General features: G+C 30.5%; 1 protein-coding gene across 1 annotated transcript in view; it reads left to right on the forward strand.

Annotated features, from left to right (window-relative positions):
• Window positions 1-23958, forward strand: part of Vps8 (vacuolar protein sorting 8) — a 155212-nt gene that overhangs the window by 11346 nt on the left and 119908 nt on the right. Inside the window, exons 3-7 of the mRNA XM_085810815.1 lie at window positions 7458-7573; window positions 14176-14314; window positions 18518-18572; window positions 21982-22106; window positions 22194-22280. Coding sequence (XP_085666941.1) covers window positions 7458-7573; window positions 14176-14314; window positions 18518-18572; window positions 21982-22106; window positions 22194-22280 — 522 coding nt within the window. The remainder of the gene's footprint in view (window positions 1-7457; window positions 7574-14175; window positions 14315-18517; window positions 18573-21981; window positions 22107-22193; window positions 22281-23958) is intronic.

Below are 23958 nucleotides of genomic sequence, written 5' to 3' on the forward strand. Positions count from 1 at the left end.
AACAACAACGTCGTGATAAATTAAACAACAACTTTGTGATAAATTAAACAACAACTTTGTGATAAATTAAACTACAACAGCAGAAATACCAATTTCAAATATCACCAGAACAATTTCGCCTCATATTTGTTACTTTTAACAAATATGAGGTGAAAACAGCATCTCCTGCTTCAGAACAACAATGGAAAAAAAAATATATAAACCTACAAAATAAAATTCAAAATCGCATTTCAGATTATAAATAGGCAATGTAGCTTTAACATGCCGCCATGTAATCTCTATCATATTTATATGACAACCAGACTCGCTATCCACAAAATTGATATTATCTTTCACAAATAAATGTTCAAAACCACCTCCTTCTGAATACTGGTAGAATTTCCAGTCACCCGAAAAAATAGTTGTACCAGGCTTTTGACTAAAAATTTTGCCAACAGTAAAGTCCAAGTTTCCACGTAAAAAGGGTTGCCATAGAAACCAATATCATCCCCAAAGCCATAGCAGAACATGCAATTGTGCCAAAAACCAGCGCACAACACATATTGCCGCATTTGGCGACCTAAGGGCGCATATAAGAGAATTATGTAACCTTATTTTACATTACAGCATGCTCACATTTTTATGAACCTCCTAATAATGAAATCCTCGTGTTTATAAACTGTGTATGAGTATACAAAAATTTTTGACTTCATTTTAAACTTTTTACAAACTTTTAATCTGAAAATCTTCACTTTTTTATTGGCTGTCATTACGAGTTCCAAATACAGTCAAAAGTCCTTAATCCGGACTCGTCGGGACTTCGTCGAGTCCGGATTATCGATTTTTCCGGATTATAGATCATCAGTTTAAATCTGGTAAGATGGCATGCAGAAATTACAAAACTAAAAATATGAAACCGTAATTTATGAAATAAAGAACAATTATGATCTAAAGGGTATCAAAATTTACAAAAAGAAAAAGCTTAATATTTATTTGTTTACTTTATTAAACGTTTCTTTCAATGTAAGTTGCTTCGTTTCATGTGATAATACTTTCTCTTTAATTCTATTAAACAGACATAATTTCTTGTTTAGTTACAAAGTTCCGCTGTTCAAGTCCTATAATTGCTGTGTTGAGAATACCGACTAATTTGTCAATGGAAATGTTTTCGTTTTCAATAACCTCTGGGTTACTTTCTTCACTATCGGAAGCGAATTATAATGACGAGGAACTTGATTTAAATCATATCAAAGACGGAGTACATGGACATGAAATACTACACTTAGTAAGGAATTATAAGCCAAATAAAATAAAAACATCTGCCCTGAAGATAAGGATAGTGCTGACAGATCAACTTCCAATCCGCGGCGTGAAATTGATAAACAGATTTCGGATTTCAAAACATACTTTCGCTTTGTAGATATAAATTACATATTAGTAAATATATATCGGAAATTCTATTTGACATAATCGAAAGTTCAAGCTTACTTTTATGAAATTGTTCTAAAAGTCTGCAAAAAATAATAAGCCGGATCCAATTCGAAGATTAAGGAGCAATGCAATGTGCAATATTAACTGAATTAGATAATTTTAGCTTAGCTTATACCTCTGTTACACATTAAACGCGCATGTGCACAAACATATTCGCAGCCGTAAAGGTCTTACGCGCACTCTTAAACGCCTGTGCACATGCATGAATGCGACGCATGCGCAGAAAGTTTGTAGCTTTGAGGTCCAGATTATAGATCATTCCAGATTATGGGTGTCCGAATTAACGACTTTTGACTGTATCAAGAAAGACTATTTGTATAAATTTTTTTAATGTTCATTTCTAACATTATGTCTTTTATTTGAATTATGTGGAAACCAAAGATTAACTTCGTTAGCATTAATTCTAAATTTATATCCAAATGCAAAACATAGAGGTTAGTGTAGAGAGAAGGTACCCCTTGTATTATCTTGAAGTTTTTCATTTATGGTAGCCTGAGTGGTTGAATGTTATGAAAACCCTATTATGATGTAATCGGTTGCATAATTGCAGTAAATTCGTAAGGGCTTGTAGTGTGTGTGTGTTGGTTAAGAAGTATATTGTTTGTTTTGTGGTTTAGATGGTAAAATGGCCAAATGTGGTAAGATTAATTTGAAGTTTCTGTACGATTTGGAAAGAAAGGGGAAAAGAGCATTACTTGACTGGTGTGTAAATGAGGGTTTACTTAGTAGCCATTATTAGGTGTTGTGTTTGTAGGAAGGAAATGCGTATGGTCAAACGTCGGAAATGCGTACGGTCGAACGCCGTTATGTAGGATATTCTTTAATCTTATTTTGTGAATTTATGTGGCAATGCCAGTATACAGATTCTAGTTCAGATAATGTTAGGAAGTTTTTGGATTCAGTCAGTATTTAGGTACTTGGTTTAAGTCTTCTTATGTACTGTTTTATACTATGTATACTGAATGTGTATATAGTCATACTATATACTGTTCTTACACTATGTAATTATGTTCAAACAGTATTTAGAAATTCAGTGTAAGTCTTCTACTATCTGTTATAACCTAAAATAATACTGAGGCTATCCATATTAATTTGTTAATAAATGTAACATGCATCCCCATGGAAAGGTCGTTGATAATGTATATAATTTATATGCAGTAATCACATTATGCGATAGGTATGCATAATAGCATAACAGTTTAGCAACGTCTGATCATTGTGCATTATTCTTAGTAATAATTTCATGGAAAATCCACAATGACACAATGATATTTTTCTAGAACTTTGGACTCTCCAATTTTACTATGACTATGGACTCATTTAGTGATTCCAACTTGATGGCATATTATTGTCAAAAGTAATTCCCAACATCAGCATCCATCCTGCAGCATCCAAAAACTTTCTAAAATTATCTGAACTAGAATCTGTGTACTGGTGTCTGACATAAATTCACGAAAATAAGAGTAAAAAATATCCTCTGTAGTGCCAGTATCCTCCAACATTCAAACATACGCATTTCTTTCCTACAAACAGGACACGTATAATTTCTACTGAATAAACCTTCATGTACACACCAGTCAATTAATGCTTTCACTCCAAATCGTACAGAAACTTCAAATTAATCTTACCACATTCAGCCATTTTACAATGTAAACCACAAAATAACTTCTTTAACAATGTACTTCTTATCCAAAATCCAACATGCTAACAAGCCTTTCCAAATCTTTTCCCATTATTCAAATTCACCGCAATTATTAATTACCTTACATCATAAGAGCATCACCGCAATTACCTTACATCATGAGAGGTTTTCCATAGCATTCAACTACTCAAGGTTACCATAAATGAAACAACATCTTGGCGGTAAATGAAGCAACAACTTAGCGATAATCCAAGGTGCCCCTTTAAATCTACTCTAACCCAATATTCTTAGTACAAGTGGATTGTCCTGGATCCTTCACATGTGAATCATCACTTTTCCGCTTTGTCAATCCTAGCCATTTTTCCATTTTGAAAATCGAAGTTTGTTCTATTATTTTTTCACAAATATTTAAATGCACAATATGTTACGAGTTCTTCAAAAACAAATGACAACATTCTCAAATCGCGTGGAAAAGTAAGGAATACAAAGCAAAAAGAAGAGAAAGTACTTGCTGTTAGAGATAGCAAATTGACATTAAAAATTATTCTAATTGAAAGTAGAGCAATATGAGCCCGGAAATGGTGCCGGCATAAAGCGTAGACATGCTAATAAATCGATCAGCTCTAAAAGAATTAATGTGATATATCATCTTTTTATATGAACTTATTTTTATTTTCTATTTTATAGAACATCAATTTCCAGTACTGTATTTAACCCCATGCCCATGACACCCATACTCAGTTCAGGCAATGCAAATGCGCTAATTTTGAAATGCCTGATCTTGGTTTAAGCAAGGGAAAAATTGATGTTTTAATTCTGTGAACCCCAAACTCAGTTCGTCCAATGCATAATATGTAATTTACCATTTTCCCAATAGATAGCAATTCTTTCCCGGGAAAGGTTCGGTAGTTTCACGCCATTTGTCAGATTTTTGTAATTTTGCAGTTCTTCCCAAATTTCATTCAAACCATATTATTTTTGCAATGTTGGAATCAGAAGATGATGAAGAATACCTGTTAGGCTCTTTATGCTCAGATACCAGTGTTTCAACAGAAGAATATGACTATTCCGAAAGTGACGCCGAAAGAGGAACTCTTTCATGCCGAACCTGGATGCTGCTGGAATAACCTTCCTCCAGCCCTGCCAAGATTCCCATTCAAACAACCACAAGTGGGTGCAACAATTGACACTTCTACTTCTACTCAAGAAAAACAATATTTTTGAACTAGTTTTTAATGACATTGATTCACACTATTACGGAAGATACTAATAGATATGCACAGCAATGCATTGAAAGGCAACATCTGAAGCCAAAAAGCCAATCAAAAAGGTGGGTGGCCTACAAAGGACCATGAAATGAAAATGTTTCTGTTGCTCCATGTTTTACAGGGTATTATTGGGTGTCTGAACACTTTGGTCAGGTGTCTGAACACTTTGGTCAAAAAAGACATGTCTTGAAACTCAATTTTTTCACCAAGTTATGTCCTACGATAGATTTCAAAGATAAAAAAATATTTGCATTTTGTGAACAATGAAGAATATCTTGAAACACACCCTAATGCAAAACTGCATAAAATTTGGCCCATTCATGTAAAAGTCTGAGGGAAATGGAATTCATGACAGTTGACATAAATAATATTGTTGTATTAGTTTATTATATTTATCTTGGAAATTATGTCATTTGATTTATTTTGCTATAATTTGAGCAAAAATTACTGTAATCCATTAACATTTCATATATATGTGAAAATATTGAATATATAGTGGTTATTTCGTTGAGTTTTTTTTAATAATCCATTTCTAACATTTTTATGATAATAATGAACAAAATTAAAGAGAATTTTTTTTTCTATTTTTGGCATGTTTTTCTCAATATTTAACAGGCAAGGGGTTAAAAACATCAGTTTTTGATTAGTGACAAATCAAATTTTATGCTTATGTTATGTCTATGGCTAAAAAATTTTTGTAAAAATAAAAAAGAATTATTTTCTAAAGTCTATGAGAGACAGTTGACCTTAAACAAAGCTCAGATCACGTAAATTTACAAGTGTTAGGAAAAAAAAGAAAAAGAAAAAAAAAAGAAAACTTGAACAGGATGTTGGGGTATTTAATTTTTTAATTTAATTGTTACAAATACTTTGTTTCTTTGCATACCATCGGTTGAGAATAGCTGTTGTAGAATCATTCTTATTTATTTATGCTTTCCATCCCTTGAAGATGAAATAGGTTTATCCTGTTTCCAAGGTCAAGTTTCAGTTTTCGAGTTAATATAAGTCTTATGCAGTATTGTACTTCGTCGTAAAATTTATGACTCAGGCCCGCTCTTGGTAGTAGATTTAATAATTATTCTTTTAACATATTTTAAGGTTTTGTTTTTATAATGTTTTTTATGTATATTATACTGATTTATTAATTCATTGTACAAAGTTTAAAACTATATATTCGTATATTTTTGTCAGTATGTCCTCAAAACTGGTAAAATGGGAAGGTACCCCACATATTCCTCAAGAATTGTCTGATGAAGAAAAGGAAAGGACTGACGCTGGAATGTTTTTAGACAGTGGTAGTGATCTTAGTGAGGAAAATATTGAAGTAAATTCTATCAGCAGTGAATCTGAGCAATCTATGTCTGAAGATAATGAAGAATCAATTGAAGATGAAGATGTTCATATTGGTAAAGAAAAAATTACTAGGTGCTATAAAGGGAATATGCCAAGTCCTCCAAAACTGAAAAGTTGAACATTGTGAAAGTTCTTCCTGGTATGAAAAGTTTTGCAAAAAATGATGAAATTGGATCATTTACAAAGATAATTGATGTAAACATGATTGATGAAATTTTGAAATATACAAACTAATATATAAGTCATCTGAGAGGGAAACATGATTACTAGAGAGAAAGAGACTGCCAGAATACTACAGGATGTGAAATGATGGCATATTTTGGATTATTGTATTTGATAAGAGTAAAAATAGTGCATCATATCAATGTCAAGGAGTTATTTACAAACAATGGCACAGCAGTGCAAATTGCAAGTGCAGTCATGAGTTATAAAAGACTTTTATTTCTAACAAGATGTCTTCGATTTGATGACATAACAAATTGAAAAACAGGTGTAAAATAAACTAGCAGCTATACGAACAATTATTTGACAGTTTTCTAAGGAACTGCTATGACTGCTATAGAGTGAATTTGCTACAATAAATGAAATGCTGCCTTCCTTTTGTGGTCGTTGCCAGTTTATTCAATGTAACCCCAGTAAACCTTCAAAATATGGAATAAAATGTACACTCTGTGTGATTCAAAGGCATTTTATACATATAATCTTGAAATTTATTGTGGATCACAACCAAATGGCCCACATGTAGTTTCAAATTCTCCACTAGATGTTGTAAAAAGACTGGTTACTGACTGAACTGATTTTGGTAGGAACCCTGAAAAAGAACAAAAAGAAACTCCCCCAGAGTTTTTGCGATGTAAAAAAAGGATCGTTAGGTCGAGTATATTTGGCTTTCAAAAAGATAAAACTCGTGTTTTGTATGTTCCTCACAGAGCTGTTATACTACTTTCAACAATGCATGACACACCAAATATTAATAAATCTGAAATTATAAACCTGTACAACTCTACAAAAGGAGAGGTTGATACTGTTGACAAGATGTTCACTACTTACTCAGTATTACGGATAACAAGGAGATGGCCATGTGCAGTCTTTTACAGCTTCATAATCATTGCCAGAATAAATGCACAAATTTTATACTTGCTAAATAAACCTGATGCTCAACAAAGCTGAAAAAATGTCTTGAAAAACTTAGCTCCAAGTATGAAAGAACACCTTACAGCTCGAGTCAAAATCTCATCATTGCCATGTGATATTTCAATATTTCTAAATATGAATTATGCATTGCCTTCTGAAGAAACATTTGAGCAGCAGGTACTGAAACGAGGAACTTGTGGTTTGTGTACAAACGAAAGGAAACTATCCATCAGCATCCATGAAATGCTATATGTACAGCAGATGTACCTACAAACGACATTCGCTTACTTAACAGTTTAAATCTGTAATAATAGACAAAAGCATTCTGTCGCAAAAATTACGACACGTGCTCTCTCGTGAAATAAATAAGAGCGCGCCTACTGGAAGGTTAATTAAAGAAATATTTTAGTATATCTAATATTATATGTTATAATTTTTTAATCGAATTCAAATATGAATTAGAAGTATGTTCTATAAATTCATGGAAAAATTTTTTCACCATAGACTGTAATTGCTAGTATGTGTTTTCAGAATTATTTTTTTTTCCTCTATAATGTGATTAGCTTTCATGTATTTGTTTAATATTTCAGACTGATGATGCTTCTCTAAGTGATGAAGAATTCTCTAGTCATGTCGGGTATTTTCAAGAAACATGCGAGACAACTTCAATTGATAGTATTGAATCTCACACTCGGAGAGAAAGAAAGTAAATGTTTATATTTTTTTCTCTAAATATTACTAGTTTAACAAATAATTTCCTTATAAAAAATTTATGAATTGAGTACTTTTATTTTTGCAAAATTCATGTTTGACATTCAAATATTTGGTGTTGAAATCCGAATTACTAAGAAATTGTTTAAATATAAATTTTTGGTTATGTTTTAACCATCTGACCAGCCGGGGTGTATACTATATGCAGCCTAAAATATTTTTGGTTATTTTTTAATCTTTATGTTTAATTTTGGTTGTGTTTTAATCTTTATTTATGTTTTAACCTTCTGAAAAGCAAGGATGTATATGTGCAGCCTAGAATATTTTTTGTGGCATCTTTAAAAGTATATGTATGTGCATGTTGATATATACCCAAGAAATTAAAGCATATATTAAAAGTACATAAATCCAGGTTCAGTGCAGTTTTGGGAAATCTGAGCTTTCTTAGTGAAATCCCATGCCAATCAGGGGGTTAATATAATATGAGAATTTTCATTTCTGTAAATATCCATAGCTTGTTAATAGCATGTGTAAAAGAGGTATTCAAGTTTTAAAAGTTACGAGTTTTCAAAAGTTTTCATAGATAAAACGCTTTAAAAAAATTTGTTTTTTATATATATAGCATTTAAACTCATTTCTTTCTCAGTTCAATCTTCTTTAAGAGGAAAAACATGTTTCTTCAGTATTATGCCTCTTATACTTCAGTTATAGAGCCTGTTACTAATTTTCAGTATTATGCCTCTTACTTTTGTACTTCAGTTATAGAGCCTGTTACTAATTTTTGGTATGTTTTCTATTGCTTTTGATTTCATACTTCTGTATTACAACTTATATTCTGAAACAGAAATTTCTAACAGTATCTCCAACAATATTGTGTGCTATTTTATTATACTACTGTATTATTATGCATATTACTTTAAAATTTAATAATAAAGGTCTAGTTTTTGCTACCATCGGGCTATTCCTTGAAGTGTATACTCACAAATTTCATGAAAATGTAGTACAGTACAAAGTCTGAAAGCTGGAATTGGCATAACTTCTGTTTTCTATATTTTAGATCAGTTTAATCTAATAAGATGAAATTTATAAGTTATTAAATTAAAAATATAAAATAGTTTTTCATAAAGTGGTAAAGCAAACCTGAAGGGAATCAAAATTTACAGAAAAAAAAAGGGCCCAATATTTATTTGTTTGTTTTATTAAACATGTGTTGTTTAAGTTACTTATTTATTTACTCCCCCTTAATACTTTCTCTTTAAATTTACATATATAATTTTTTTTCAGTCATAAATTTCTATAAAGTTTAGTCATAAAATTCCATTATTCAAGACCTGTAAGTGTCACATCAAAATCCCACTAAAGCGTGGGTTGAGATCTTTTTTCCCCTCAACAATCTCACTGTCAATTTCTTCACTATTTGCAGCAATATATTCTGGATTTAAAAATATAATACAGATTTTGCCATTCATTTGTTAGTTGATATCATTGCAATGGGAAACTAATGTTATGTCATACCCATTATATTATCACTTTTCCACAGATTCCAAATTAACTGGAAAATTTTATATGTAGTTTGTGATGTCCAGAAACATTCATATTTGCAGCTATTATCATCATCATGATAACCATGAAATATGGTAAATGATCATAAATTATGCAAAGCATTAAAAAAAAATATCTGCAGACACATCATCCCATGACCTTGCAATCGCAGATTGCTCACATGGCAGATTTTATCTTAAAATATGTTTTTAAATTCTTGAATGATCTTGCCACTGTTAAGAAAATAAGGCATAGATTAAAAAATGCTTCTTTATATCTGCATTTCAGTACATGCGTCACTGATATTTTGTGGCTTAATGATGGATATACACTCTGCATACACACACACACAGGAAAAAAAAAGAAGGAGGGGGCAGTTCTATCCGGTTCTACTGGGCCGATTGGCAGAATTTAACGTGCGATTTTCATATCTCAAAAGCTCAACTTGGCATTGTTCAAGCATATGTATTTTAGCACAAAGTCAGGCTTTTTCTAAAGTGACATACTTTTTTTTACCTATTTTAATTCTACAACTCAAATTATGCCAAACTGCCAAGTTTTGTAAAAATCGCATGGATAATTAAAAACTTAGCTCTCAGAATTTTAGCTCCTTGGTGTTAATTGAATTTAGTATATATTTATTAATATCTTTATTTATATTAAACTTACTTCATTCCTTCTTTCACAATTCAAAATTTAGCTATATACATGCATAACATGAACACATACATCTACACATACAATACATACATTTCTGAACCTGGCCCTGATAACAGAATAGTATCGAATTTATATATTGGTGCATTTTGAAATCTGACATATTTTTTATAAGCTATAATAACAGCAAATATGGTTTATGCATTTTGTTAAAATTATTTGAAAGAATGAATGATGCACCTTTTTTTCATGCACAATGAAAGGGAAAAGAAAATAGGTTACCGTAAGTTAAGAATTTTGCCAAGTGAATTATTCTTGGCACAAACTAAAAAAGGTGCTCCAAAATAAATTTTTTAATTTTTTGCAAATTTAATTTTAGGCATAATTTGAGTTATAGAATAGCGGTGACTTTTGTGACAAAAATCGCCCCTACCAAAATAACAAGACAAAGAATTGCACAGATTCGGTATCCATGTACACATCGACCTATTTTCACTTTGAAAAAAATACCAGAATTGCACGAACTTGGCATTGTGCACTCCCTTGACTTTATCCATGTACACATCGACCTAGTTTTACTTAAAAAAACATAAGAGAATTGCACAAACTAAGCTTTACGGTCTCCCTTTGTCCATGTACATATCAAACTATATTCACTTAAAAAGTCAAAGGAGTGGCCAACAAAACAATGTATAATTTTAATAAACTACATTTTAAATCAAACAATGAAATAATGTAAAAAAGGAAATTCATCTTTGCACTACACAAAGGAAATATCCACTTACCTTATTTACAAATTAACACGTCTTCAGTCAAACAAAATTCCTTAACAGCATCCAAAAACTTCCTAAAATTATCTGAACTAGAATCTGTATACTGGCCTCGCCACAGAATAAGAGTAAAAAATATGCTCTGTAGTGCCGTTATCTCCGGAACATACACATTTCTTTCCTCCAAACAAGACACTTAATAATGGCTACTAAGTAAACCTTAATTTACACACCAGTCAAGTAATGCTCTTTTCCCCTTTCTTTCCAAATCGTACAAAAACTTCAAATTAATCTTATCACATTCAGCCATTTTACTGTCAAATTCAATGCAATCAAGTAGCCGATTACATCATAATAGGATTTCCATAAGGCTGCTAGCACATGTCGGTTTGTTTCGAAAGAACAACTGTTTGGAACAATTTTTCTGCTTTGTCACAACAGCCAATCACCACAGCTCGCTTTGGAGCTAACACAGGGGAAACTGGTTCTCCATTACAAACAAGCTAACAGCATTCGGCGCTGATAGCTGATTGGTTGAAAACGAACAACTTGCAACTTTTTTCGAAAGGAAGGAAAAAGTCGCACGTCTTTCTTTCAATAGTAAACCAGGCAGAAAAAATTGTCCCAAACAGTTGTTCGTGTGAAACAAACGCCATGTGATATGGGCCTAACATTCAACTACTCAGGCTACCATAAATAAGCCACTACTTGGCAATAAACGAAAACAACAACTTCATGATAAGTGAAACAACAACAACTTTGCGATAATACAAGGGGTACCCTTCTCTCTACTCTAACCGAATAGAAGTATGGGAAAAAAAAAAAAAAAAAAATCTGTGTGTTATTAAAGAAAAAATTGGATTTTCCGTCAAAATACCTGTGTTAGAACGATAGTATATATAAATCTAATTTACATCCTAATAGTTTATCAGTGTTTGTGTCATTAACGCTGCTTTATTTGAGCAAGAGATGACTGAAAAAATCTTTATTTTTGAGATCATGTATTTTTGGCAGTTACATAAAGATTACATGTCTGCAGCATTTGCACATGCCAAAATCATTAGACTCACAGTTTTCACTCAAGTGAGTTCTACATAGATTGCCAAAATATTTTTGAGCACATATTCCCAGACAGGCATGTGAGTATTATAAATTTGTTCTGGAGATAACTTTTCATAATTAACGAGTTCACTGAATTCATCTACATATTGTTCATCTGAAGCTCTTTCACCTGAAATCTTAAAACTTCCATATTCCATAGCTATTTATTTTCCAAATGTGAGCTTCTCAGTTTCTAAATTCATTTTTCAATGAAATATTTTGGCTTGAACCATAAACATTGAACACATCAATGACGCACCTTTGCTGTGACACTTTTTAATGTATTCAATCATTGTGTTGTCATGATTGTTACTTTTAGCTTAATGAATGACTTTTCTGTTATTGATTGGGTGTGGATTGTCAGAGTCCACAAAAATTAAGCAGTTAGTTTTCTTTCTTTTTTTAATGTTAAATAATGTTGACCTTCTAATGACTCATAATTTTGAGACAGATATGTCTTTACCCTTTTTTTGAAACAATTTCACTTTTTGTTTAATTAACACTCACTTTGCAGAATTAGAAGATATTTTCAACATAATCAAAATTTTAAACTTTAATTTTGATAAGAAATATGTAATATGACATCGAAACACACTTTCCCTTTGCAAAATTTGAAGCTCTTTTCAAAATAATCAAAATTTCAAACTTTATTATATTATTTATATTTCTTATCAAAATTTTGATAAGAAATATGTAATAATAGCAGCCTGCAAAAAATAAGGTAGGTCAAATTAGAAAGTTGTGAAAGAGCACAATTTACTGTGTTAACTGAACTTAGAATCTAATTCTACGTGCACTGCTAGACCAATAAAAGAAAAACTGTATGAGCAGCATCTTACTCTAAACATACATATATGTCATGGTGTTTCACTTATTTAGTGTGCTAATCATCCCCCATCGTACAACCACTTAATGGCTGAAATTGTTTATCATGATGAACATTGATACAATGTTAATCTGCGCATTGTTACTGACCATGCTGCAGTTCTCTAATCAGCAGGAATATTTCTAAAATAATATCAGTACCTAATCAGGTGTTTGAAAGTGACATTCAGAAGTCTTAATCAGGAGAAAAATTGCTTTTATGGCACACCTGCTTTTTCTTGAATATTATGTTCTCCATTCCTAGACTTTAATGAGGGGTAAAACATATTGTTAGTCCATTAGTCCAGAGGCTCTGAAAGTAGGTCAATATGTATATCAGACAACCAGATTGTGGACTTGGTACTGTAGTATATGGTATGTATGGAAGCAATTCATTTATAGAATTATTGCCTTATTGAATTGTCTCCAGATCAGGTGATGACCTGAATAACTCTTCCACATGAACCTGGACTCTTCTGTGAAGAAAAAAGTCTTATTGATTTCCAGAAATGCATACAGAGATATAAATTTATGAAATAAGCTAATTATATAATATTAATGTTGCAGATGATTTCAAAATGCCTATTCATTTGTGCTTTAAAATGTTGCAAAATAAATTGGTACATGAGGAAGGCGTGTATTACCGTGAAATATTTTTTTAATGTATGTGAAAGACACAAAGATAATTTTTTTCTAATTTATGAATTCTTTGCAAAGTATCAACTTTAAGTTTATTAAATATATTTGGCAGCATTAAATAACTTTTATAATTTCATTTTACCAGATAAAGTTTTGTACTATATATTATAAGTTTCAAATTCAATATGCTTGGGACTTTAACAGTGGCAGATTATTGAATTGAATCTGCATAGTGGCATGAATGCAATTTTGTACTAGATTTTATTTAACAACAAAACATTGCAAAATTTAAATAATGGGCATTGAATTCTATTAATAATTTATAAGCTTTCAATAACAGGGTCTGCATGCTGATTATTAGACTTAATTATTAAAATTATTTGTTTTATGTAATGTTTTGTGGTCTAATTCTTAAAAATATATGCAAGTGGTAGTTAAATTTAAATTATAAAGTTTTAATGTCCTTGAAGTGTTATTTAGTTACTAAACCACTTTAATCATACATGAATTAAAATTGATATTGTTATTAAAAGGTTAAAAAAAATTAGATGAACTTTTTTAGAGTTATCCTATTATTAGAAATAATGAGAACTGTGAGAAGGAGACTATTTCTTTAGTTAGATGCTTTTCCATTAGGGCACCTGCTACACATTTGGGCAGTACTATTATAATAATGTACGTATATGTGTTTAATTAGCCTTATATACATTCACACACATGCACACGTAATCCCCAGATGGTGCTATCTTTGGCTCTTGGTATGTGTTCAGCTTCTCTTTTACAGGGTATAAAAAGGGTATTTGCATTGCAGGTGCATAATGGAAAAGTACCTTTTCGTGAATGAAGTATTTAAAATGTTGATTTTTCTATCTACATGTAGCTCCAAATTGCAAGTGATGTAGTTAGATTAGGTCATCATTTAATTCCATATTTAGAGTAAAGATAATTGAACTGTAGTTATCGTTTATGAAAGTTTATAGAGATCTGGCATCTTCTTGTATTTTGAATAACTTAATATTTTCAGGCTTTCTACCCATAAGGAGAAGAAAAGTCCACTTTTTAAAAAACATGGATCAATTCTTAGGCATGTAACACTTCGAGGAGTATCTGCCCAGCTTCAGTCTGCAGCAGAGCGGGTCAATGCTGGGAAGCCAACTTCTATGGTGAGAATATTGTATAATCATACATTTTTTCTTCCTATTCTATTAATTAATATTGCATCACATGTTGGCAATGTGATAAATCTAGAATCAAATCTATAATCAGTGTAATTTAATGAGTGTGCCAACTCCATCACAACTGCTACTTATGCTTGCAATGAAAGTGAAATGTAACTAATTCTGCATTCTATATTTTTATTTGTATTATCATGAAATGTATGTTAAATAGAATATCACACCATCATGTCTTTTCATTTCATTACATTTGACAAACTGTGATAAAAACATGTTTTGCACAGAAAATTTTTTTGGAAAATAAGTGAGTCTGTAAGATTAAAATGTCCCAAAGTGTTACTATAGATTTAGTTTATTGTTGTTATATTTGTACAAAGGATGATATATTTTTTATTAACCACTGCTGTAAACTTGGTACCCAAGTAATCTTGATGTTGAGAATTTCAGTTCTTTCTCATTTGAATAATGCAGGTTTCACAAATATAACTCTTCCAGGCTATAACTGTTTCTTTATCCAGACATACTTTTCTGTGTAAAATTTATCTGAATATAGCTCCTTTATTAGCAGTAAGTAAATATGACTGACTTCCTATCCTCATACTGTCTGTTTATACTCTTTTGTATTCTGCATTGTCTTTAGTGATGTGTAATTTTATAGTGTGAACATCAGAATATTTTTAACTGTTTGCAAATATTCCCATTATTCTGAAAAATGCAGCTGCTATTTCTTTATTTGGCGAATATTAATGACCTATAACAACTTATTGAAGAAAATACAAAAGGCGTGTGCTCATGGTTTAAGGAAGATTAGGGTGATTTAAAGTCATAGTAATAACAAGGAGACAAATGTTTATTGCTAAGTTTTTCCAAAACTTGGTACAGTCAAAAGTCTTTAATCCGGACTCGTCAGGACTTCGGCGATTCCGGATTATTTATTTTTCTGGATCATTCATCAGTTTAAATCATCAGTTCATCATCAGTTTAAATCTGGTAAGATAACATGCAGAAATTATAAAATTAAAAATATGAAACCGTAATTTATGAAATAAAGAGCAATTATGATCTAAAAGGTAACAAAATTTACAAAAAAAAAGCTTAATATTTATTTGTTTACTTTATTAAACATTTCTTTCAATGCGCGCATGCGTAAAGCATACATTACGCATAGTAGAAATTAGAAAATTGCAACCAGAAAACTATTTGATGTGTATTCATGATATTCATAATGACGAGGAATTTGATTTAAATCATATCAAAGATGGAGTACATTGAGATGAAATACCCCATTTAGTAAGGAATTATAAGCCGAATAAAATAAAAAATCTGCCTTGAAGATAAAGATAGTGCTGACAGATCAACTTCCAGTTCATTGTGCGACGCGACGTCCCCTCCCTCGGAGAAGCGTGAAATTGATAAACAGATTTCGGAATGGTTAGAGAAACAAAGGATATGCCTTTATCCATTTTTTGCAGCAATTTCACTTTTTGTTTGATGGACATCAAAACATGCTTTCACTTTGTAGATCCTTTGGCAGTTCCATAATCGGAAATTCTTTATGACATATTCGATAGTTCAAGCTTAGTTTTATAAAATGCTCTAACAGTCTGCAAAAAATAATAAGCCGGATCCAATTAGAAGATTAATGAACAATGCAATCTGCAACATTAACTGAAATAGATAATTAGATAATTTTAGCTTAGCTTATACCGTCCGTTATACATTAAACGTGCATGCGTAGACGTATTTTGTGCATGCTTAGACGCATTATGTGTTTACGCATGCGCATAAAGTTTGTAATTTTGAGGTTCGGATTATAGAGCATTCTGGAATATGGACGTCTGGATTAAAGACTTATGACTGTATTGACTTTAGTTCCTGGTAGCAGTTAATATGGAAGTTAACATGGAAGTACCATTAATCTGACTATTAATCAATAAGTTATTGATTAAGACTTAAACTAACTTTTAATTTCTTTAACCATATACCTCATATGTTGTTAATGAAATAATTTAAATTCAGAATTTTCAGATGAAAGTTTCAAATACTGTTATAAAAGAATGCGACTATGTATTCCATTTTCAGTCAGAATTATTTATGTAATTCATTAGCTAAGCAAGTCAATAGTAAAAAAAAAAAAAAAAATTAGCTGTAGTTGAACTGTTTTTATAGCTGTTAATTTAAATTCATTAAGCTGATCATTTTATTTAAAAGTTATCTCTAATTTCTTTTTTTTTCTTTCTCTTTTTTTAATAAGATATGTATAGTTATTACTTCGTATTTTTTTGTGAATTCATAATTATATGAATTAATAACATTTTATAATATATATGATTGTTTTAATGTTTTTAATTTGATATTCATTTTCTCTAATTATAAAAGTTGAATAAATGTTTTCATGCACCACCATCGTTTTCAGTATATAAAAATTGAGGAAAAAATACAAATATTACTTAATGAGTGTAAAATGAGTAAATCTTTCTTAATAGATGCTTAACTCATCACTTTGTGCATCTAATTTTAATAATAGTAAATATGGGGTAATAGTCTGTTAAATATTTTAAATTTTTCTGCAAAGTGCTGAAGAGTTTTGTAAAAATAATCATCACATTTTTTCCATAAAACCAAGGAATTGGGTGTCTCAGAAATGTTCTGAGATGTTAATTATCTTTTCTCGATGAAGTACTGTATGCTAATTTTTAAATCTAATTTTATAAATGAATGTTTTTATGTTAATAACAGGTAAATATGCACTATGATAAAACTTCAGGCATGAAACTGAAATTTACTAGTTTGGAACCTGGAAAATGCAGGTGTTTTCACATTTTTTAAGAGTTTTAATGCAGTTAAACAATTAATTATAATGTAATTTTCTATAACTGCTCAGTATAGTAGCCTTTTCTCTTAATTATCAGGCTGCATTCTTTCTCTTAACTATTAATCCTTGTCAAAAAAGGTCATTTCTTAATTTTACCATGGGATTTTTCCCTCTTTTCCTTTGTATAGTTTATCAACTAGCTTTAAATAATGTGTTTAAAATGCCCTTTTAATAGTCTGAAAACACAACTCTTTTGGTGTGGCACTAGTCAGTTGGTGCCATACTAAAAGGATTTTCTGGAATATTTTATACCAATTTCCTGTTCTATTTTTTAAAAAAATTTAGCTGTAGATGTTGAGAAATTGAAATGTTGTTTTCATAATATGTGAAATTTATTTTTACATTCGTTTTGGCTCTTCATAGTTTTAGTTTCTCATTGCATGATATGTCAACAATTATTATAAATCTTTCACTCAAACCTTCTTTATATTCTTCAATAAAATTTTTAAGTTTTTGATTTTCAATAGTAAATGAACCATTTTCTATTATGGTTATTTAAATATAATTATAATTCATCTGTACTCGTAAAAATTTACATTTTTCTTGTGAAAAATTATTGTCTTAAAGAATTCTACATCTGGTCTTATGTTGTACCACATATTCTAGAAGAAGATTGACATTGTGTATTTTGGCTTTTTTATATTTAAATCATTGTTTATTATTTTATTCACACTCGGGACTAGCAGTTTCAAAACTGCTGATATTTTCCATAGATGTAACTTTCTTTTTAGGATCATTGTTTTAATTTTTGAAATATTCTTTGCAAAATATATTCTTTTTGCAGTGAGAAACAATGATTCTTGATTTTTTTCCCTTTGTTATGAATCACATTGTTTATTACTGTTGGATATTTTTATTCCAAGATTCCTACATTATATCTTTATTGAAAATGAGAAGATATTTCTGAAGAAAATGCAAAAAAGGGAGTCATCTACCTAAAGTTTATTCACATGAGCTGTTTTGAGTTCAGAAAAACTTTATCTGCTGCCAAAAATAGTTTATGCTGTAACGTAAAAACTATTGCCAGTTAAATTTTTGTGCTTCAGTAATTTCTGTTTCTGAATCATTCAAAATATGTAACAAAAAAGTATTTAAATATGTCATCAGATTTAAAGCAAAATATTAGCATATAAGTTTTATTGTAAAAGGCCTTTTTTAAAATGATTTATTTATTATTATTATTTTAAGCATTGCAGAATATCCAATGTATTTATAATTTTTATTATTTTCTAACAAAGTATTTTAATAATTTTTTTATGTAAAAATTAATGTATAACTCTTTATTAATCTTCTCTCTTGTGTTTTTATTCTTCTAGGCTGTGTCATCATTTATAGCTGTTGGAACTTTTCATGGCATCACTTTAATTTTTGGTAAGCATAATTGGTGTATTTCATCATTATCAATAAAGCCTTTCATGGGGAAAAATACACTAACTGTTAAAATTAATTTATTATTTAAAAATTTAAATTATTTTTAATTATTTAAACTGTTGATAAACAGTAGAAACTGTTGTTAGCAATTTTGTTTTCAATTTTTAAGAATCAGAGCCATTAAAGTATGAAAAACTCATTGCTAATATGAAAATTTAAGAGAACTTGCAACTTATGTCTCTTTTTATCAAATGTATTGAACGGAAGGTATTAACTATGCCGTCAAAGAGTTATGCAAATATTCAGAGTCGAATATGTAAGTGTGCACGCGATTGCCTGCAGAGTGGAGTTTTCAACGATTTGTGTGTTGGTACTCCTTCACGACATTTGCCGCATTTCTCGCAAGAGTTGGGTAAATTTTATTAGGTGTCAAGTAAAATGAGTAGCCACGAATGTATGGATGATGAAATGAGATGGAGAATTGTCGACTGATTGGAGGCAGGCCGATAACAAGCAATTTTTGACTACAGAGCTCAGTGTAATGCCCAGTGTCATTTGCAATTTGTGGAAATAATTTCAATACACTGGATACATATTGAGAAGAACCAACCAAAGTCAATCAATATTCACAGCGATGAATGATGATTGTTATGTTGCACTTTCAGAATGGCTACACAGGTCTTCTATAGCTTCACAGCCTGGAATTCAATACCATTCCTCCATTGTTGACCTTCATTTTCAGATTTAATCATCAGATATAAGCAAGCATTTCTTTTAATAAAATGGAATTCTGAACTTTGAACAGAGTTTAAATATGAAGTCTCAGACAAAATAAACTGAACTGTGTGCATATTGTTCCGATCATCTTTGTGCACCATTTCCTAAAGTATTATCTGATTGGTACTTGAAAAAGATTAAAGATTTTATACAATTAATTAAATTTTATACAGTTTTACTTTTAGCTTTTTTATATAAAATTCTTTGCTATATTCAGCTTAAAAATAAATATAACTGGAAGAATATTATACAATTTAGCCTTTTTTAAAATATTTCAATCCAGGTTTTTATTGTGGATTCCTTTACTAATATCTTTATTATAGATTTTTTTAGTTTATTTTATTGGCTTAACACTTATTAAATCAGTACTGTATCATCTGTAATTTTTAAAATATTGGTGTTTTGCTTCTAACAAATCATTTCTGTATTCTATTGAGCATTTTCATCTAAGAATACTGATCAAGTTATTTTTATGTATAACTGAATGGTTCATTATAATTTTCTATTTGAGATCTGCTTATATAATGCTAGCTTTATTGTTGAGTACAATTTTTAAGCATAATTGGACTAGAACTTTGAATATTTATCATATTTTGCTGTTACAAATTATATTGTGTACCTGAAAAATAACTGCCCTGCTGCTATATATGTAGAAATGTTATCTATTTATATACAGTCAAAAGTCGTTAATTCGGACACCCATAATCCGGACCTAAAAGCTAAAAACTTTCTGCGCATGCGTCGTGTTCACACATGCACATAGGCGTTTACACGTGCGCATAAGACTTTTACAGCTGCGAATATACATGTGCGCATGCGCATAATACGTTTACACATGCACATTTAATGTATAAAGGACGGTATAAGCTAAGCTAAAATTATCTAATTCAGTTAATGTTGCAGATTGCGTTGTTCCTTAATCTTCGAATTGAATCCGGCTTATTATTTTTTGCAGACTGTTAGAGCAATTTTATAAATGTAAGCTTGAACTTTCGATTCTGTCAAATAGAATTTCCGATATATATTTACTACTATGTAAAGGATCTACAAAGCGAAAGTATTTTTGAAGTCCATTAACCAGAAAGTGGAATTGCTGCAAAAAATGGATAAAGGCATATCCTTTGATTATCTAATCATTCCGAAATATGTTTATCAATTTCACGCTGCTCTGCGGGGGGAGGGAAACGACGCGGCACACAATGAATTGGAAGTTGATCTGTCAGCACTATCCTTATCTTCAGGGCAGATGTTTTTATTTTATTTAGTTTATAATTCTTTACTAAATGTAGTATTTCATCTCGATGTACTCGGTCTTTGATATGATTTAAATCAAGTTCCTTGTCATTATAATTCGCTTCCGATAGTAAAGAAAGTGACATAGAGATATTGAAAATGAAAAAATTTCGATTGACAAATTAGTCGGTATTCTCGACACAGCAATTATAGGACTTTGTAACTAACTTTGTAACAGCGGAACTTTGTAACTAAACAAGAAATTATGTCTGTTTAATAGAATTAAAGAGAAAGCATTATCACATGAAACGAAGCAACTTAAACAACTTACATTGAAAGAAATGTTTAAGAAAGTAAACAAATAAATATTTAGCTTTTTCTTTTTGTAAATTTTGATACCCTTTAGATCATAATTGCTCTTTATTTCATAAATAACGGTTTCATATTTTTAATTTTATAATTTCTGCATGCCATCTTACCAGATTCAAACTGATGATCTATAATCCAGAATCGCCGAAGTCCCGACGAGTCCAGATTAACGACTTTTGACTGTATAATCCTGTCCAAATCCAATTTTTATATAAATATCAACCAAATATTTTAAGTTTTTGAGAATATATTCTTGAGTATTACTCTTATTTTGCTTATATCAACCAAATAGTTGAAGTTTTGATAATATATTCTTGACTTCTATTCTTATTTTCCAGATTTCATATACTTGTTTTTTTGCTATTTCTATATTTATTTTCTTAATTCAATGGTTTATTTTCCTTACAAAAGCATAACTGAAGGACAAGCTTCTTTTATTTGTTTGTCTTCTCTATTAATTTGTGTAGAAAAGCTCATCCATCACTGAGAAAAAGGCTCACCAACAGCTTAGGGGATAAGATCAAGTAATGCTGGCCATTCAACCTGTCTAAATTACTCAATAAAAGAGAACTCAACAATGTTCATGCAAGGACTCCATGGGAATTTTTGAGGTTTTCCCCATGTGCAATCTTAATGTACCAATATCTTTTTAGAAAGTTCTTTACAAAAAGTACCCCTCCCTTTAGGTAGTTAGCCTTTGTATACTTTTCCATAATCAATTAAATAAATGAACTCGTATAAAAAATTTGCTTAGCATCTTCTCTCTTCATTGTATTCAGGACATGAAATTCATTTATGTTCTTTTTCAAAAAGAAAAAAAAAAAAAAAAAAAAAAATCTGCCATTAGTGGAGAGTGGCTGGGATTAAAAAATTTTGCATTAGTGGAGAGTGTCTTCTAAACGGAATTTCTTATTAAAGAATTTCTCTAAATATACGTAAATCTATAAATTTTGAAATATATGAAAATTTAAATGTAATAATGACTGTTTCTTTTTGTGTCATTATGTAAATTAAGTATTTCATTTTTCAGATCCACAACAAGTTTTAAAATGGTGCTTAGGATCTACAGACTTTGGTGAAAAATATGGCTCTGTTTCAGCACTAGCTTTCAATACAGACTGTAGTCGTTTGCTTGCAGGTTATAGCAGAGGAGAGGTATGAATGCATTTTTTTAATAAGTCGTCATCAAAAAAAGGTGGGGGAATGTTTTTTAAAATTCTCATGTTTCTCTTCAATCTCTAGATCACTATGTGGGATTTGCATAAAGGAAAGCTGATAAGGACCATATCTGATGCTCATCCTATGCAGAATGCTGTTTTACACATTAAGGTAAAATGTTTTTGAGGTGCAATATGTGTTGTAGTACATTTGTCAATTCATATCTGTTTGAGTGTTTGTTTTATGTGCTTAACAAGATGTTTTGAAAATGTGATGACTACTGTATGAATTCACATTCCCCAAGAAAAGGAATAAAGTAAGTGCATTCTCATTAATGCAGCATATTTAAAAAAAATCCTTAATTCAGAAGAGTAGTGCAGTGTATAAATTTACATGCATACTTAATATGTGTTTCATATGTGCTTAAGATAAATGTCACATTTTGTGAAATTTTGGAACATTAACTGAAGTATAAAATAGGCCTGGAAATGTGAATTTACTTTGGTGGCTCTTTTGTTCGTTTTGGAAGTAATATAATTTGCTCTGAATAACAAATTTCAATTAATAAATAAATGTGAAATAAATAAATAAATGAAAAAAAGATCTAGATTGTTTTAAAAATCGCATTCTAAAACTCTTTTGATAGTTATTTTTACAGAAAAATTTGCAGAATGTTTCAAATTAAAAATTCTTAAATCATACATTTGTAGAAAGAGAGAAAATGAACTTTCATTCTTTTAATTTGGATGTTTTCTTCCATTTAGGTATGTCTAATCAGTCTGAGAAACTGTCTTATGTAAACACTAAAAAGATTTAATTAGTTGCCTACTATGCAATGCTGAATGGGCATACTGCACCTATTCCATCCAAAAGAAAGAGAGATGAATTATTTTTTTTAATTAAGAAATAAAGGTTTTTTTATTTTTTTTACAATGGCATGCCAATTTTCTTTTTGATTTTTCATTTCTGTGCTTCAAACTATACCTACGCGTAAAGTTTTTTTTTAGTCCAAAGGGGCTTTATTCCTGAAGGACTGTTGTTTTCGTTTTGTGATCTTGCGTAGGAACCCTATAAACAATGTATCACTTTTCAAATCATTGCCACTAAATACTGTCGCCCTGTACTATATTTGAAGAAATTAAATAATGGAAGAATCTGCATAAATGTATGTATGTTTCTCGCATTCTGATAAAACAATGGTACCTGGAGCTATCTGCAAGCCCAAATTTGAAATTTGGAATTTGTTTTATTATCGATTTCATATTTTGTGAAACTTTAACGAATTTTTAACAAACTGAATGATTTAAAAGCGAGGAATGGCAACACTCTACAGGGGGTAGAAAACCTTTTTATCTTCAGCGCATGGAACTGTATATAGGAAATCCTAAAGATATGCTCATTTTAAAATTATTTTGTGACATTGCTGTCGAACTGAATTTTATGGTTTAAGTGCAAAGAACATGATATTTAATAACTAAAGGTAACACACATAATGTTAAAAAAACACCCCTTTGGACATAATTTAAAATCTGAAATCTTTCAGATTTTTTTTAAATCATTCAAACAGTTTTGCTGTTATTAATATATGAAGTTTAGCCCATCAGTGGCCAGTTGGACTGCTGAATACTGGGTTCTGTCATAAGTTTGAGTTCAGGTGAATTGTCTGGTGGTATGGTTATTTTCATGGTTTCTGCCATATGTAACATGAGTCTAAGCTAGTTTCTCGTAGAACGTTCTTCACAAAGGCATTTCTCCCGTTAGCCAGATAACCACTGTGTCCTTTACCATATTCATATAACCAGCCAACCATGCTAAAAGTTTAGCACTACTTTTTAATTTCACACTCTAG

Source organism: Stegodyphus dumicola, chromosome 2 (genome assembly GCF_044657685.1).
Source record: "Stegodyphus dumicola isolate Sdum_Otavi_A_Nest chromosome 2, ASM4465768v1".
Lineage (NCBI taxonomy): Eukaryota > Metazoa > Arthropoda > Arachnida > Araneae > Eresidae > Stegodyphus > Stegodyphus dumicola.